Genomic DNA, 13812 nt, shown 5'->3' with positions numbered 1-13812 from the left:
TTTTGTGAAGTTATACTTTGATGGAGAGAGATGACCGAATCACGACTCGGGTGATTATTGATTGACTTGCACGAAACATTTGAACTTTTCCTGTTCTACTTGTCCCTCTGGTCCAATTGACAAACAGAAGAAGACAGAAAAATACCTAGAAGAGAGGCAAAAGAAGTGGAAAAAAAAAAGAAACCATGTCCTGCTCAGACCCCAACACCTTCAAGGCAGTAGCCAACACGAACCAGCGCATCCGCAGCGCAACCATAACGCGCGACACAAACGAGACCAAGATCGCGCTATCCCTCAACATCGACGGCGGGGCCCTCGAGCCCGTCCCGGGCATGACTTCCTCTTCATCATTTTCATCAGACGCAGCAGCAGCAGAGCACGCAGCCCAAGCGACAGCGTCCCAAACGATAGACATCGACACAGGACTAGGGTTTCTAGACCACATGATCCACGCCATGGCGAAACACTCAGGCTGGAGCCTGTGGCTGCGGACCAAGGGCGACCTACACATCGACGACCACCACACTGCCGAGGACACGTTTATTGCGCTGGGACAGGTGCGATGTCCCATTTCTTTCTCCCCTCCCCTTCCCTTTCCTTCTCTCGTCAATCCGATATGAAAGGTAGAATGCTGACGGAAAAGAAAAAAAAAAGGCGTTCAAATCCGCCCTGCACACGACCGCCGGCCTGGCGCGCTTCGGGCACGCCTACGCGCCTCTGGACGAAGCCCTCTCGCGCTGCGTGCTGGACCTGTCCAACCGCCCGTACTTTGTCTCGAACCTCGCTGTGCCCTACCCCTCTGTCCCTGCAGCGCAGCCCGTCTTCAAGCGTGAGAAAATCGGCGACCTCAGCACGGAGATGATCCCGCATATCTTGCAGTCGTTCACGCAGGGCGCGGGCGTCACGATGCATGTTGATGTGTTGAGAGGAGAAAATGATCATCATAAGGCCGAGAGCGCGTTCAAGGCTATTGCGGGCGCGATTCGCATGGCTAGTGCTAGAGTAATAGGGAAGGAGGGCGAGGTTCCTAGCACTAAGGGGGTTTTGTTTTGATGGTCTGGTCCGGTCTGGTCTGGAAAATGATGATGATAGACGTGTGGTTACATGCAAGGACGGAATTAAAGGGGCAGCTTCGTGGACGGTTGGTCTAGATGTTGTCAGGGAAGGCCCTCCCCCCAATGAAGATAAAACTTGTACATCACGGCATGAGAAATAGATTTTTTTTTTTCTCATTTCATTCCTTTTCTTGTTTCGATTTCTTACCTAAGAAAGAAAAAGAGAGCATACAAGACATGTCGTGGTCCATCGATAATCTCATGAAGCCAAGACAAAAACCCGAAACAAAACGCCAGAACATGCAGGGACGACAACAACAACCTCGAATTCCTTCTGAAGAATAAAAAAAAACCAATCAAGAGATGAAATCACTGTACTCGGAGTGATTGTTCCTGATCTTCTTCTCCCTCTTCTTGAACGCCTTGAAGTGCTTCTTACTGCTGCCCAGCCCCAACTGGCTCCTGACAGCAGGATCCTCGAGATCCATGTCGTTCTCCAGCGCCGTCATCACCTTGGCCTTGCGGCCCGTCAGCATCCTGCCGCCCGTCTCGGCGACCTGAGCGCTGCCCACCTCGCTGTACTTGTGATGAAAAGGCATGTTCACCGTTCCCCGACCCTGGCCCGGCGCGAAGAACTTCTTGTCCATGCTGCGCGTCTTGGCGCCCTCGGCTGAGGGCATGGTGATCAAGTCGGCTTCGGGGTCCATGAGAGACGGGTCGTCGGTGCCCGTCAGAGCGCTGTCGACGTCGGCGGCCAGACGAGCTCGGCGCTTCTCCGGCAGGTGTGCGAAGTCGTAAAGTTCCCGGTTGAACTCGCGTTCGTCGATGGGAGGCTCCGCGGGAGGCGGCACGCAGAACAGAAGCTTGCCCTTGACGTAGTCCTTCAGCACGTATCGTGCAGCTCTGCTCTCGTCGGGTTGACCCAGTCCCTGGGTCTGGAAGCCACGAGCTCTCGCGTAGGCGCGCAAGAGTTCCTCTCCGGTGGGGGTGCCGGTTCCACCCTCCTCGAGAGGGCGGATGTTGATCTTCATGCCGTAGATGGCTTCGAGGAAGGATTGAGGGATGCGCTGAGCGACCAGAGTGGCGGGACCGGTGTACTCACGCAACTGATCGATGGGGAGAACACCGTTGCAAGTGAGCTCGGCCTTGGTGGTGGCAAAGTTGGGGAAGACAAGACCGGGACAATCGCACAGAATGACCTTCTCGGACAAATGGATGGTCTGGAAATGCTTCGTCTTACCAGGGGTGGCGGACACGGACACCTTCTTCGCACCAAGCAAGGCGTTGATGGTCGACGATTTACCGACGTTGGGGTATCCCACAAGACCGATTTGAGTCTTTCTCACGGGAGCGTCGGCGTCCTGGTTGGGCACTTGCTTGGGCGAGTGTTGCAGAAACAACGCCTCGAGGTCGTCGGTGGTGAGAATGCGAGTAGCCTCCTCGAGCGACAAAGGAAGAGTGTCGCTCTCCGGTGCGCCATCGACGGTCGCTTCGTCGACCCACTTGCCGTCTTCTTCTTGCTTTTCCTGGAACTCGACCTTGCGGGCTTCCCGCTCGATGGCGTTCTCGTCGCCCTGGGTGGCCTGCTCGATCTGTTCCTTTAACTCATCCTCGACCTCGGACTCGGACTCGGACTCGGACTCGGAGTCTGCCTCGTCGTCGCTACCCTCGGTCAGACCCTTGGCTTCGTTCATCTCCTTGGCCAGCTCGGCGGAGAAGAAACGGAAGTTGATGTCGTGCTCCATGAAGTAGTGTGCCCACGCCGTCCTCTGCTCGTGTGTCATCATGTCAGCCTTGTTGACAAGCAACAAGTTTCGCTTCTTTCTGTCGACCTCCTTGACGTAATTCTCCAAGTCGGAGGATCTGAACATCAAGGGGTTTCTGGCATCGACAATCTGCACGACGAGGTCTGATCGCTCGATGACTCTCCACAGCTGTCTCCAGACCTCCAGGTTGCGCTCGAACGGAGTCAAGAGCAGATCCTGGTTCTCCTGCAGCTCGGCAAGGCCTCTTCTCCACTCCAGCAAGGCCTGTCTCTCCTTGGTGTCCAGCTCTTCTCTCGTGGTGCTGGAATCCCAACCCGGTCTTCTGGGCACGGTCAATCTCTTTCTGTTCTTGTCGTGCTTCTTGAGCACACGGTTGTGCTCTGCCGCGCTCAGCAGATACGGGTTCTTCTGGTCCTTGTGGATGATCTTGACGTTGTTCATCTTCTCCGCAGTGAAGTCGGTTCCAGCCAATTCGGCCGTCGACAAGAACTCGTCGAGGGCGCCCTGCTCGGTGACGGAGCGCATCTTCATGTAGGCGGCATCCTCCTTGTTGTTGGTGATGTACGTCTCGCCCGTCTCCTTATTGGTACGCTTGATGTTTCCCGCCACACCTCCCTTGTGCATCTCCGACTTCTTTCCCTTGCCGAACCGATCGTTCATGAGGGCATTGCCCAGTCCGACCTGCTGCTTGGACTTGGCGAGAACCATGGTGGCGGTTGATAACTAGAGGGGTAGATCGAGGACAGGGTCGATTGGCGTTCGCCTAGGTCAGGCCTGTGATGTAGAGAGTGTCCGCAACAATTCGTGGTCTATTTCCTTGTTGCGATAGAACAGAGACAGAAAACCAAAATACGTCGATAGATGGTTGATGAATAATTATTCAGCCAGTGTGACTGAAGCTGGGCGCAGTAAAGAGAGAAATCGAGAAATATGCAGCAAAAGAGTTAAAGCCCGAAAATTGATTATCAAGCGGAGATAAGACGTCAGAACGGCAGCCACGCTATACCCCTTTTGCGCAGCTTCCCGCATCTTTGAACCCTGAGGTGTTCAGACAAGCCTTGATAATAATGCTCTCCATCCAGGAAATCGTGTAATCATATCAATCGTGTGATCATATCAATCATGTATTGGTATTTGTATGACTTTGTCAGAACGAACTTGTAGCATTGTGAGAGTGACGGGAATGTTGTAACCACTATAGTCGCCTTCTTAGTCCGTGGGCGCGGATACTTCAACTTCATCCCTCTTGCCACCATGCCACCATTCCGGACAGACTGCAGAGTATGGAAAAGGGTCATTTACGGAACCTCGAAGCTCAAATCCCACTCCGGCCGCCCATCTCTCCATTGGGAGAACTCACATGACCCGGGCATCTCCCGTCCATGACGGAGTACAAGTCTTGGGAAACTGTCCCCAGCCCAGACATATTGCCGCCCCTGCTGGTCGGCGGCCCCGTGGTTCGATGGATGTAGGAACGCGTGTGGATTCGAGGCGTCGTGGCGGGCGGAGACTACTGGACGTGAGACTGAACCATTGTTGGGTGTGTTTGCGGTCATGGGACCATTCGGGTTCTGGGCCGGCCATATCGATGTTGTCAGACGGCTGATCATGCCTGTGACTTGCGTGATCAAGGAGTCGGGCTGTCCTTGAGATGTGTCTTGTCGAGATTGAGCTTCAGTGGTGCTGTCGCCGCCAACCTCCCCCGGCGATTGTGTCTCAGTGTCATCCGATGGTAAAGGCAACGGAACAAGACATCTCTCTCTTGTGCTTCTGGCCAAGTCTTCGTTGACTAGAACAAGAGCTCCGGAGTGCCAACCTGCGGCTGTGACGCTGAGCGCAAAGTATGTACACAGACCATCGTCGTCCAGGCTGCTATCGCCACTGTCTCTTGCGTTTTCGCCAGGCTCTGCTCCAAGCTCGGTCATCTTCTGCTCCCAGGCCCGCCCTTCTTGCTCTACCCATTCGCTGACTTCACCTTGTACACTCGTGTCTGCACACATGCGCATCCGCTCCCTTGCTTCTTCCGGGTCTACACCGCCACTCGTCAGAAAAGTGATCCAGTTTTCCTTCTCTTGCTCAAACCATACTCGGCGGCCGATAGTATAAGCGTGCGGCACAAGTTTTCCGTCTCCTCCGATACCTGTGTATCTGAGACCACGAAGTCGACCCTCCGGATCGCCGTGACCACCAAGACCCAGTGCACCACAACCCTGAGGCTCTGTGCCGTAAGATGTGATATGCCCGGATGCATGAAGGGCATGCAAGTGATAGTCACCAAATGCGAGAGATATCACCGAGGCGTTTTGAAGAGCGGGGATACGCTTGAATGGTATTGGTCGGTTAGAATAGTTGATGAGGTTGCTGATCATGTCTTGGTCTCCAGTGAGAACACCTCCATTGGAGGTGAATATTGCAAATGAGCGGAAGGAGCCTTGCACATCCGTGGCTGTGGGCGGCTCGACGGAAGATGAAGCGTCACTCTCGTCGGTCGGCAACACGATCTCTACAGGCTCTGACACAGCTTGGTCCGCTCCGTTCCAGGTAATCCTGGCCGCAAAAGCCTTCCCAAGGTGGGTATTGAATACAAGGTGATCCTCAAGGCAGATGAAGTTCTGTATTTCACCAATGTGCTGACCTTCTCTGGCGATCTCGGACGAGTCTCCAGAGTATGATTGCTGATATGCAGTCAAGGGCGCCACGGCTGTCTCCAGTATGAGAGCAGCATCCTCCTCGCTTTCTTGTGCTCCATTTTCCCGACTTATGGGATCCCAGACAACGATACCGGCGCCATTCACCAGGGCACAGCTCTTGTTCCATCCTGCAACAACTTTTCTCACATACCCAAAATCATCTTCTCTCGATTGCTCTCTCAAGTCGACATTCCAGAACTTGACATTGTACGCAGCATGTTCGATATTCTGCCAGCTCCAGATACGTCCCGAGTCCGAGACGGCCAGTACATGGGCTCGACCAGAAGAAAACTGTCGCACCGCAGTAGCAGGCTCGTACCTGTCATTCGGATGAGGCAAACCAGGCGGGTATCTCAATTTTGTTGGAGTGAACTGAGGCTTTTGCATAGGCAGCGCATTAGGTCTCCCACGATGGTGAACGAACATTTGACCATCGAGTGCTCCAACACTCCATAATGCACCTTTTGAGCTTAGCATCGTCGTAGACCAGCCCCCACATTGCAGATCAGCTACAATTCCAACAGAGTCCAGGTTCATCATTTGCTGCGGCCAACTGACATGTCTGCTGCGTCTGACGAGGCGTCCTCGCATGGCAGGGCCGACTTGGCCCAACTGCTCGTATGTCACGGTGCTGTGGCCTAAGCAACCCTTTTCATTGTTGCCCCACGTAAACACTTTACTTTGAGTGCGAAGACGCTTATACATTTTTCGCCATCTTGATCCATCATTCTCGACTACTGGTTGGTTGGGGACACGGAATGTGTTACGAGTTGCTGCAGCCCAGAAAGGAGCATACTGGGAAAATGATGACTGATGCAAAGCACTGCATGTTGATGTCAAGGAGATGAAATCTGTGACAGCGAGATGCGGAAAGATGAGATAGAGAACGTCAACCGGCAAGTCGAGAAACTTGGTAGATGGCGTAGTATCTGACATCTTGACAGAAACTGATTCACAGGTAGGACACTGTCACGGTGACGGTCAGAGTTTCTCTCTTCCGGAAGCCTTCCAAAGCGTTGACAGAGCATAAAACAACAATGCACGAACACGTGAAGAGGCCAATATAGATACACTTTGCGTCTGTGTCAAATCAAGGAGTTTCATTGACCAGGGTAATTCAGGTAGTGTAAGGTACCGTAGGTAACCTGGAGGTGAGGTAACACCGATTGGAGGTTCGACGTCACCAGTCTTGGCATCTGCCTGGAGGTGACCCTGTCTTCAACCCTGGCGCCCTTGATACTGTTTTCGCAATGGACACCTAATGGCTCTAATCCCCTTTGAATACCAGAAAGAAGCTAATTCGAGACATGTTTGGTGGTCTCTGTGACTGTGAGGGCTCGCAATTCCACACCATTCGTGTGGCTCGAGTCACGCCTGCATGTATTTCTAGTTTGTTGCTTGCACACTCGGTTTCGTTATAATCGACTTTTGATTTCAAGTGACGGTCCCATGGTGACACCGGTCCACTTATGTATCTATAGTAATCTAGAAGCAAATTTCACTTCCTGTGCGACTAACCCTTCATAGATGACGCTTGGTATGATGTCAAGGGAGAATGGGCGCATGGGATAGCTGCCGCCTTACAGCAAGACCTCATCAAGGTGGCGTGCCAAGTTTTCGCCCTCTTGTTGTTGTTGTTGTTGTTGTCCTTGTGCGCGTGGCCTGCTGGCCTAGGAAACAAAACGTGCCTATCTTCTCTCCGCAAGCCAGGCATTCGCTTCCTCCCAGATCTTCTTATCTTTGGACGAGATCACATTGGATGGTGCAACCTCAACTGCGGCATAAACCTAGCACAGTATTAGCGAAGCCCAAACCCAAACGGTAAGTGAAGACTGAAAACATACCGCATCCCATAGCTTGAATGCCTTCTCCAGGTCACCCACAAAGTTCTTGGCATGGGGGAACCAGGGGCTGACGCCAGTTGTCTTGGTCTCCTCACGAGCTTCAGGCGAAGACGGGTCTGGATGACCTGCGAGTTCGTCCAGGTATGACTTGACAGCAATTCCAAGAGCGCAATCAGTTTCCAAAAGGAATGGAAGATCAAAGCTGACATCGGCTAGCTCGGCCAATGATAGATCGCGTGTCACAGTGCCGTCCATAAGCATACTGCACAAGCTCATCTCCACCATGTCGCGCAGACTACGTCGGACCACCGAGATCATACTTCGGTACGCGAGCAGATGTCGGCTCAGAGGGCCAGTGAAACCTATACTCTTATGCTCCAGGTTGCCAAGGCAGGCCACTCGGCTGATGAGGAGTGTGTTCCTTTTGTCTGTCTCGCTTCCTCTCATGGGGGCCCCGCCGTAATTGGTGAACATATCATCTGCGTTCAGTGCATCCAGGCGCAACAGCTCCAGGGCGACGATGACAGACTCCTCAAGTCGCTGGTCGCCAGCTTTGATAAAAGCAGCCAAAAGACTTTTGCCTATCGGAGACAGGGTATGGTCTGCGCTGATATAACCGCGCAACTGTAGGAAACGCCAGACCGCATTGCAACGGACCTCTGATGGTCCGTCGAGCGGCTTGTAACCAGCCGTTTTTGGTGTTATTGTGCTTTTCGCAAAGCTGGTGTCGTCTAGGCTCTTAACCGAGAAAGCAAGCGAAGAGATCTCACGCTATCATGTTCCACTGTTAGCAACAGTAAAAGATGCACTAATCGCACGACAAGCCGACTTACCTCAAGTTGGTTGGCTCTCTCTCCAATTTGCTCAATTCGTACATTCCAAGCGGCTATTTCAGCTCGAGGATCTGAGCTTCCCGGTATGCCCAAGTTGGTGTGATCGCCATCGATGTCGAACCAGCATCGAACGGTAATGTCTGTTTTACCATAGTAACGGTTCAGGGATTGCGACAGGAGGCCCACAGCAGATGCCCGTAAAGGTGTAAGACGTTCTCGAACGAGACGATGGTAAACTTGCGACTCACCACCGTCAAGTGGGGGTCGCTCCACAATCACGCCCAATGACCGCCACTGCGGAACTTCAGGTCCAATGATGCCACGCGAAAGGTATGCAAAAATCTCGTCAGGTAGTCGCTGACCCATAAACGCATGCATATCGCGGGGCACGTGAGGAGCATCCAGTGAGACTACCTCTCCGCTTGGTCGCATGACGACGTGTTGCTTGATAGAGCAAGATGCTTTGCGGTATCTGTCGACATAATCCATGGCAGCCATGATGGGGTCTTCTTGTTGATATTGCATGCAGATAACATTGGTGTGAACATTGCGTTGCTTGAGTAAGTCTGCAGCTGCCTTGACCCTCGGTGGCTTCGGGAGAGGGGATATCTCATTCTCCAGTGCAGGAAGCGTCGGTAGGAAAGAAGAGCCGGCCAAGAGACATGCATCAACGAACATGCCAATTGAGGTGCAGCCAAGCGCTTCGACACATTCTTTGCGCGTCACCAGCGTAATCTCCTTGTGCTCAAAGTCTAGCTTGGTAATCAATTTATCGATTTCAAACATGAGGGTTTCGGGCGAGCCAGCCACTGCATCGCAAAATTCAGAGCCAGCGATTGATGCAAGCTACAATAAATCAGGTCAATTTGAGGAGTTTGAATCAACCAAACACTTGACATACCTGAGCGGCAGCGCTATAAGGAGCAATGAAGAACTTCACTCCGCGCTTACGTAGAATAGTCTGTACATAACGGTACACATTCTCGACATCCAGAGTGCCTGGCAAGAAATCATCAGCGTCAGCGACCAACACAGAAAAGCTTTAGTAGGAGAACAGAATTCATACACAATGTTCCAAATTCGTTCACAGCTTGGTCGGGTTGAGATGCTCCATATAAGTCCCAAGCCGCGGCGAAGGCCTTTGCGGAGCCCGCCATGATGCGCATCCGGTCTTCCTGAGCATTGTGACTGAGGCCATTGAAGACAAAGGTAGGTTCGACGCCATGCTGTTCGAGGATCGAGATATGGCTCTCCACAATCCCCTTTAAGGAAAATGGAAGACCCCCAAGAGCGGGTAGAAGGGGCTCACGTGTCGGTTGGTTCGCGAGAAGGTTGTTGATGTAATCTTCTGCATCAATACCGAGTCTATGATTGCGCAGCTGCTCAAGAGGAAGCACATGGCCTACCTGGGCAGAGGCCGCCCACTCATCGAATCCAGCAATCATTGTCTAGTGTTGACAAGTGTCTGATGTAATGATGAAAACACCTCGAGAAGCAGGCTCGAATGGCAAATTCCGGAGAAACCGAGTCAGTATTTATTACCCTTGCCAATCAGAAGACAAAGACAGGATGTTCTAAACGGTAGAACAATATATTGTGAATTGTGATGATGTTCAAGGTGAACGCACGTGAGGCTAACGGAACGTAAACAGGTACAGCCGCTTCATGTGGCCAAAGCTCTTGACGGGGAAAGTGAAGTGTCGAAGAACGTCCCACATGCATGTACATAAGCGCCAAGATTTTGAGCATGATGGTGGCAAGAACAACTACCGAAGGTTCATATCATCTATCTTAGAGTCTTATCTCACTGAATGTCAAGGAGCACCATTCATGTGATGGGTGCGGCAACGAATCGTCCACGTACGCAAATTCGGCTCAATTTTATGAAGCGAAAACTGAGTCCGAGATTACTCCAAGATGCCGCATTCAAGGGTCTTTTCATATGGGTATCATACAATCATATGCATAGGATAACCCAGTGAAACGCTGTGATAGAACGATAAACGCTTTCGGATTGCGGTTATTATGCAAAGGCTATGTAACCCCTCAGTCATTATTCATATCGCATAGGAAGACGTCGGCCGATATGTTCTCGTAGGGACGACTGATCATGACTTCGCGTGACGACTGCGTCTGACTCGTCCACCGACACTTGTTCCTCCGTTGTCGGCAGCGATGTCCTTGACAAGTCCAATACTCTCAACTCGCTTGCCTGTACTCTCGTTATCCAGGAGATTTGTCCCGGTGCGCTTGCTCATTCTTGCTCGATGCTCTTTTGCATCTGCGGTTTCGTAGCCCAGCTGCTGGCTAGGTATTATCATGCCTAGGTCCATTGGGCTTGCAGAGGCTGTAGACTCTTCCACCTCTGTGCTTCTACCATATCTCAGCGATGCGGGCGCGGGAGGATTGGACATATTAGAAGGAGCACGGCCAAGCTTTCTGTCTTTTCGTTTTCTCGGTGGCAAAGCTTGCTCTGCTGAAGCGGATGCCTCCTTCCTCCGCTCTAGTAGTGATTTGATCTCTTCAGTCAAGCGAAGCTTGTCATCGTCGGTCGCTGGCGCTGTCGTTGTGTGCACTTCTGTCACTCTTTCACCGATCGGCAGGTCCATATACTCGTCTAGTGCAAGATTCGGAAGGTCTTCGCTTGTATGACCATAATCCGTATATGTATGTGTAGGAGTCAGGTGATCTTCACCATGTGAGTCAGCTAATGGAATTGTGTTCTTTGTGCTGTTCTTCGCTTCGGACTTCTTCAAAGGCGAGTTCGAGGCATTTGGTGGCAGTTCTCTCAGTGGCTGCGATTCCGTCCCATGTGAATGAGCAAGTTCAAGAAAGGGGGCTGGATTGTCATCGACAGGCGATGCATCCTCTTCTGTAAAAGGCAGCGGTACTGTAGTGCTCTTCGATGTCTCCAGCTTGAGTACCATCTGAGGTTCCCGCGGTGGCTGCATCGTAGTTGTCTTGATAAGCTTCAGCGAGGGCACGGAGCTCTTTTTCCTTGTTGCAGATAATCGCTGTACATGCGAGTCATCTTTCCTGACAAAGTGTCAGCTGTATGAACGGAACGAGGTCATGGAACATTGATGTACCTTCTCTGAACTTCAGACTGCCTGCTGGCGTTTTGTCCCCGCACAACGCGATCTGCCTTGTCTGGATGAGGTACTCGGAACAGAGTAAAAGGGAGTCGTTGACCCTGCGTTACACATGTCTGAAACCAATTTTCGAAGACAACAGGGACGTTATGCTTCATAGCGTATGTGATCTTTGCTTTGTTTGAAGCCGCCGAACGGATCACAAGAACCGAACATGTAGGCTTGAGATGCTCGTCATATTCACCCCCAGCCGATCTGACGATATTTTGCATGAGTTTGGCATCATTGCCCAACCCTGATGTGCTGATTATGAGGTCCTTGAAACACTCCATCGGTAAGGCCATTCGTGGGCGACTGTAGAAGTCTTGTTGGGGGTCAATGATTGACTTCGATACAATGCATCGCTCGATCCACCATTCCGTCACAAGCCAAGTATCCTCGGGCACATCAGGTAGTGCTTCTTCCGACTCTTTATGCCACTCGCTTGGTACTATGAGCGCAGTCAGTTGGTGATTTTGGCTTTCGACGGCAGAGTAGAGGTCGTCTGGGTAATCAGCGATTTGACCCCCTTCATTTTGCAGGATCTCAAGTATCTTCTGAGATCGTTTCGGTGGATGTCCCATGACTTGGAAGAGACAGCTCGAAAATAAGCCATTTCTGGGTTCGGGGTGTTCTGCTGAATTAGTACCTGGCTGGCCAACCACCTCTCCGGATACGGTAAAACTAGTCCTCTGGGTAGGAGCATCTTCAGGGATTGCTAAGGTTGTTTCGTCAACTACTTGTCCTGGCTCATTCCAATGACTCTCGTTCTTGATGGGAGCCGCATCTTCAACCGTAGATATCTCTGCCCACATAGTCTGACTGTGGCTGTTCAGACGTGAACTAACAGTCCTACGCAGCTTTCGCTTGCTGTTCTCTTCTGGCATCTGAGCTCTTGTAGTGTCGATGTTCCTCTTCCGTATTGCACTCGTTGTTTGATAATCCCTAATGAAAGCGCCCTGTCCCTGCCTATCTTCGGACAGTAAGGGATCGTACAAGCTTGCTTCCAAGACCATGCCGCGTTCGAGACTTTGTTGTAGCCACCTTATGGAAACAACATTCAGCCCCCATTGCTTTGCTCGCTCGTACTTTAGGCCCTCCGGTCTTCTGGCGACCAGATGCGTGACGGCTCTGGTGAGATCTCCGTTATAAGTGGCACCGTTGTCCTTGATAGACTGCATCAAAGCCTGTCGCTGGTCCAGGTCATCAAATCCAGTGACACATATCTGTAGTCCAAAGAGAGCAGGGAGCCGATATTCTTCCATGATTGCAGACACATCGAAATCCTCGGCCGATGTCCAGGCAAGACGCATGGCATCGATCCATTTCGGATGCAAGACATGAATGTCAGGCCGCTCTTTCGCAACATGCTTGTATTTGGGTGTATCGACTTGGCCCACTATTAGATGTGTCACGTCTGTCGTAAGGTCCAGTCGGTGAATGGCACCCATGTTATTCGAAAGCTCGACCAGCGATGTCTGCGGGATTCCCATGAGTATGATCAATCATCTATATCAACTAACCCTACTGACCCGAACATCCTGGCTGATGGATGTGCTGCACAGGATGATGCCCTTGAGGGGCAACGCATGGCCTGTAAAGACGTAAGTAACATAATTGGCAAGCGACAACAGATAGATAGAACTTTTATACCATCGTGCGGACCGTTCTCTTGCATGGTCAGACCTGCATCGCTATCGCAATCGAACGTAAATTGTTATTCTCTGTCTAGTCCCGAATAATAATCAGATCCCTTGGGAGTCGATTACTACAAAACGCGTCGTCTCTGAAGAAATTAATTAAGCAAGACGCGTTCGCGGAGTTGAGCTAGGCCATATCAGGTAGATTGGTGCGAGCTTGTTTTGCAAGTCACGGGAATGCGATAAGGCATCTCGCATCGAGCTCGCATAAAGATACTACATGTACTCTACCTCCACCTTAACGCGACCTCAGTGCCTGAGGCATGTGCGATACAAGATGGTCGACGATGACGGTGATCGCTACATGGCTTGCTACTGTATGGGCCTTGTCTATAAGGACGAGATCTGGCATCACTGTACCTTGTATGGCGGAGTTAAGGTGCCGACGCCCGTGTTCGGACGGAACAACATTGATAACGAAGAATCAGAGACGGAAGACGATTAAAGTTGTTGCCAACGAACGGTTCGCATTGGCGAATCGACACACCAAGGCCGCATCGCCTCCGGAAGTAGGATAGAGTTGTCTTGCAAACTCATCGGTCAATATATGGCTTAACTCAGCCTCGGCATCGTGTGCCTCATGAATGAATGCCTTGCAAATGCGCAAATGCAGTAACAAAGTGTGTGCATGTGCGCTCACTACCTATGGTATGACAATGACTTAGATGTCGCGATTCACGATCCGTACATATTTGTAGGTTGACGTGAGTCCTTGGCTTCCCAGTGCAGATCTCTCCGTGGAGATCTGTGTTATTTGTTGCTGGGAATGCAGATCTTGAGCCACACCTACTCT

General features: G+C 51.5%; 5 protein-coding genes across 5 annotated transcripts; 1 reads left to right on the top strand and 4 right to left on the bottom strand.

The window, feature by feature from the left end:
- Positions 1 to 185: 185 nt before the first annotated feature.
- Positions 186 to 1053, top strand: AAFC00_002721 (uncharacterized protein; the record flags this gene model as incomplete). The annotated part of the gene is made up of 2 exons (XM_069342076.1): positions 186 to 557; positions 655 to 1053. The coding sequence occupies 2 exons, from the start codon at positions 186 to 188 to the stop codon at positions 1051 to 1053; spliced, it is 771 nt and encodes a 256-aa protein (XP_069198582.1).
- A 358-nt stretch (positions 1054 to 1411) lies between these two features.
- AAFC00_002720 (uncharacterized protein) lies at positions 1412 to 3529 on the bottom strand (the record flags this gene model as incomplete). The annotated part of the gene is made up of 1 exon (XM_069342075.1): positions 1412 to 3529. The coding sequence occupies one exon, from the start codon at positions 3527 to 3529 to the stop codon at positions 1412 to 1414; it is 2118 nt and encodes a 705-aa protein (XP_069198581.1).
- Positions 3530 to 4119: 590 nt separating this feature from the next.
- AAFC00_002719 (uncharacterized protein) lies at positions 4120 to 6447 on the bottom strand (the record flags this gene model as incomplete). Its single annotated transcript, XM_069342073.1, has 1 exon — positions 4120 to 6447. One exon carries the CDS (start codon positions 6445 to 6447, stop codon positions 4120 to 4122), a length of 2328 nt encoding a protein of 775 aa, XP_069198580.1.
- Positions 6448 to 7199: 752 nt separating this feature from the next.
- AAFC00_002718 (uncharacterized protein) lies at positions 7200 to 9633 on the bottom strand (the record flags this gene model as incomplete). Its single annotated transcript, XM_069342072.1, has 5 exons — positions 7200 to 7298; positions 7356 to 8126; positions 8189 to 9034; positions 9090 to 9187; positions 9255 to 9633. The coding sequence occupies 5 exons, from the start codon at positions 9631 to 9633 to the stop codon at positions 7200 to 7202; spliced, it is 2193 nt and encodes a 730-aa protein (XP_069198579.1).
- Positions 9634 to 10296: 663 nt separating this feature from the next.
- On the bottom strand, positions 10297 to 12997 carry AAFC00_002717 (uncharacterized protein; the record flags this gene model as incomplete). The annotated part of the gene is made up of 4 exons (XM_069342071.1): positions 10297 to 11224; positions 11278 to 12797; positions 12852 to 12913; positions 12973 to 12997. The coding sequence occupies 4 exons, from the start codon at positions 12995 to 12997 to the stop codon at positions 10297 to 10299; spliced, it is 2535 nt and encodes an 844-aa protein (XP_069198578.1).
- Positions 12998 to 13812: the final 815 nt, after the last annotated feature.

This window comes from Neodothiora populina (assembly GCF_041146345.1).
Source record: "Neodothiora populina strain CPC 39397 chromosome Unknown canker_contig_15, whole genome shotgun sequence".
In the NCBI taxonomy this organism is placed as follows: Eukaryota; Fungi; Ascomycota; class Dothideomycetes; order Dothideales; family Dothioraceae; genus Neodothiora; species Neodothiora populina.
This window is presented reverse-complemented; position numbering and strand designations above follow the sequence as displayed.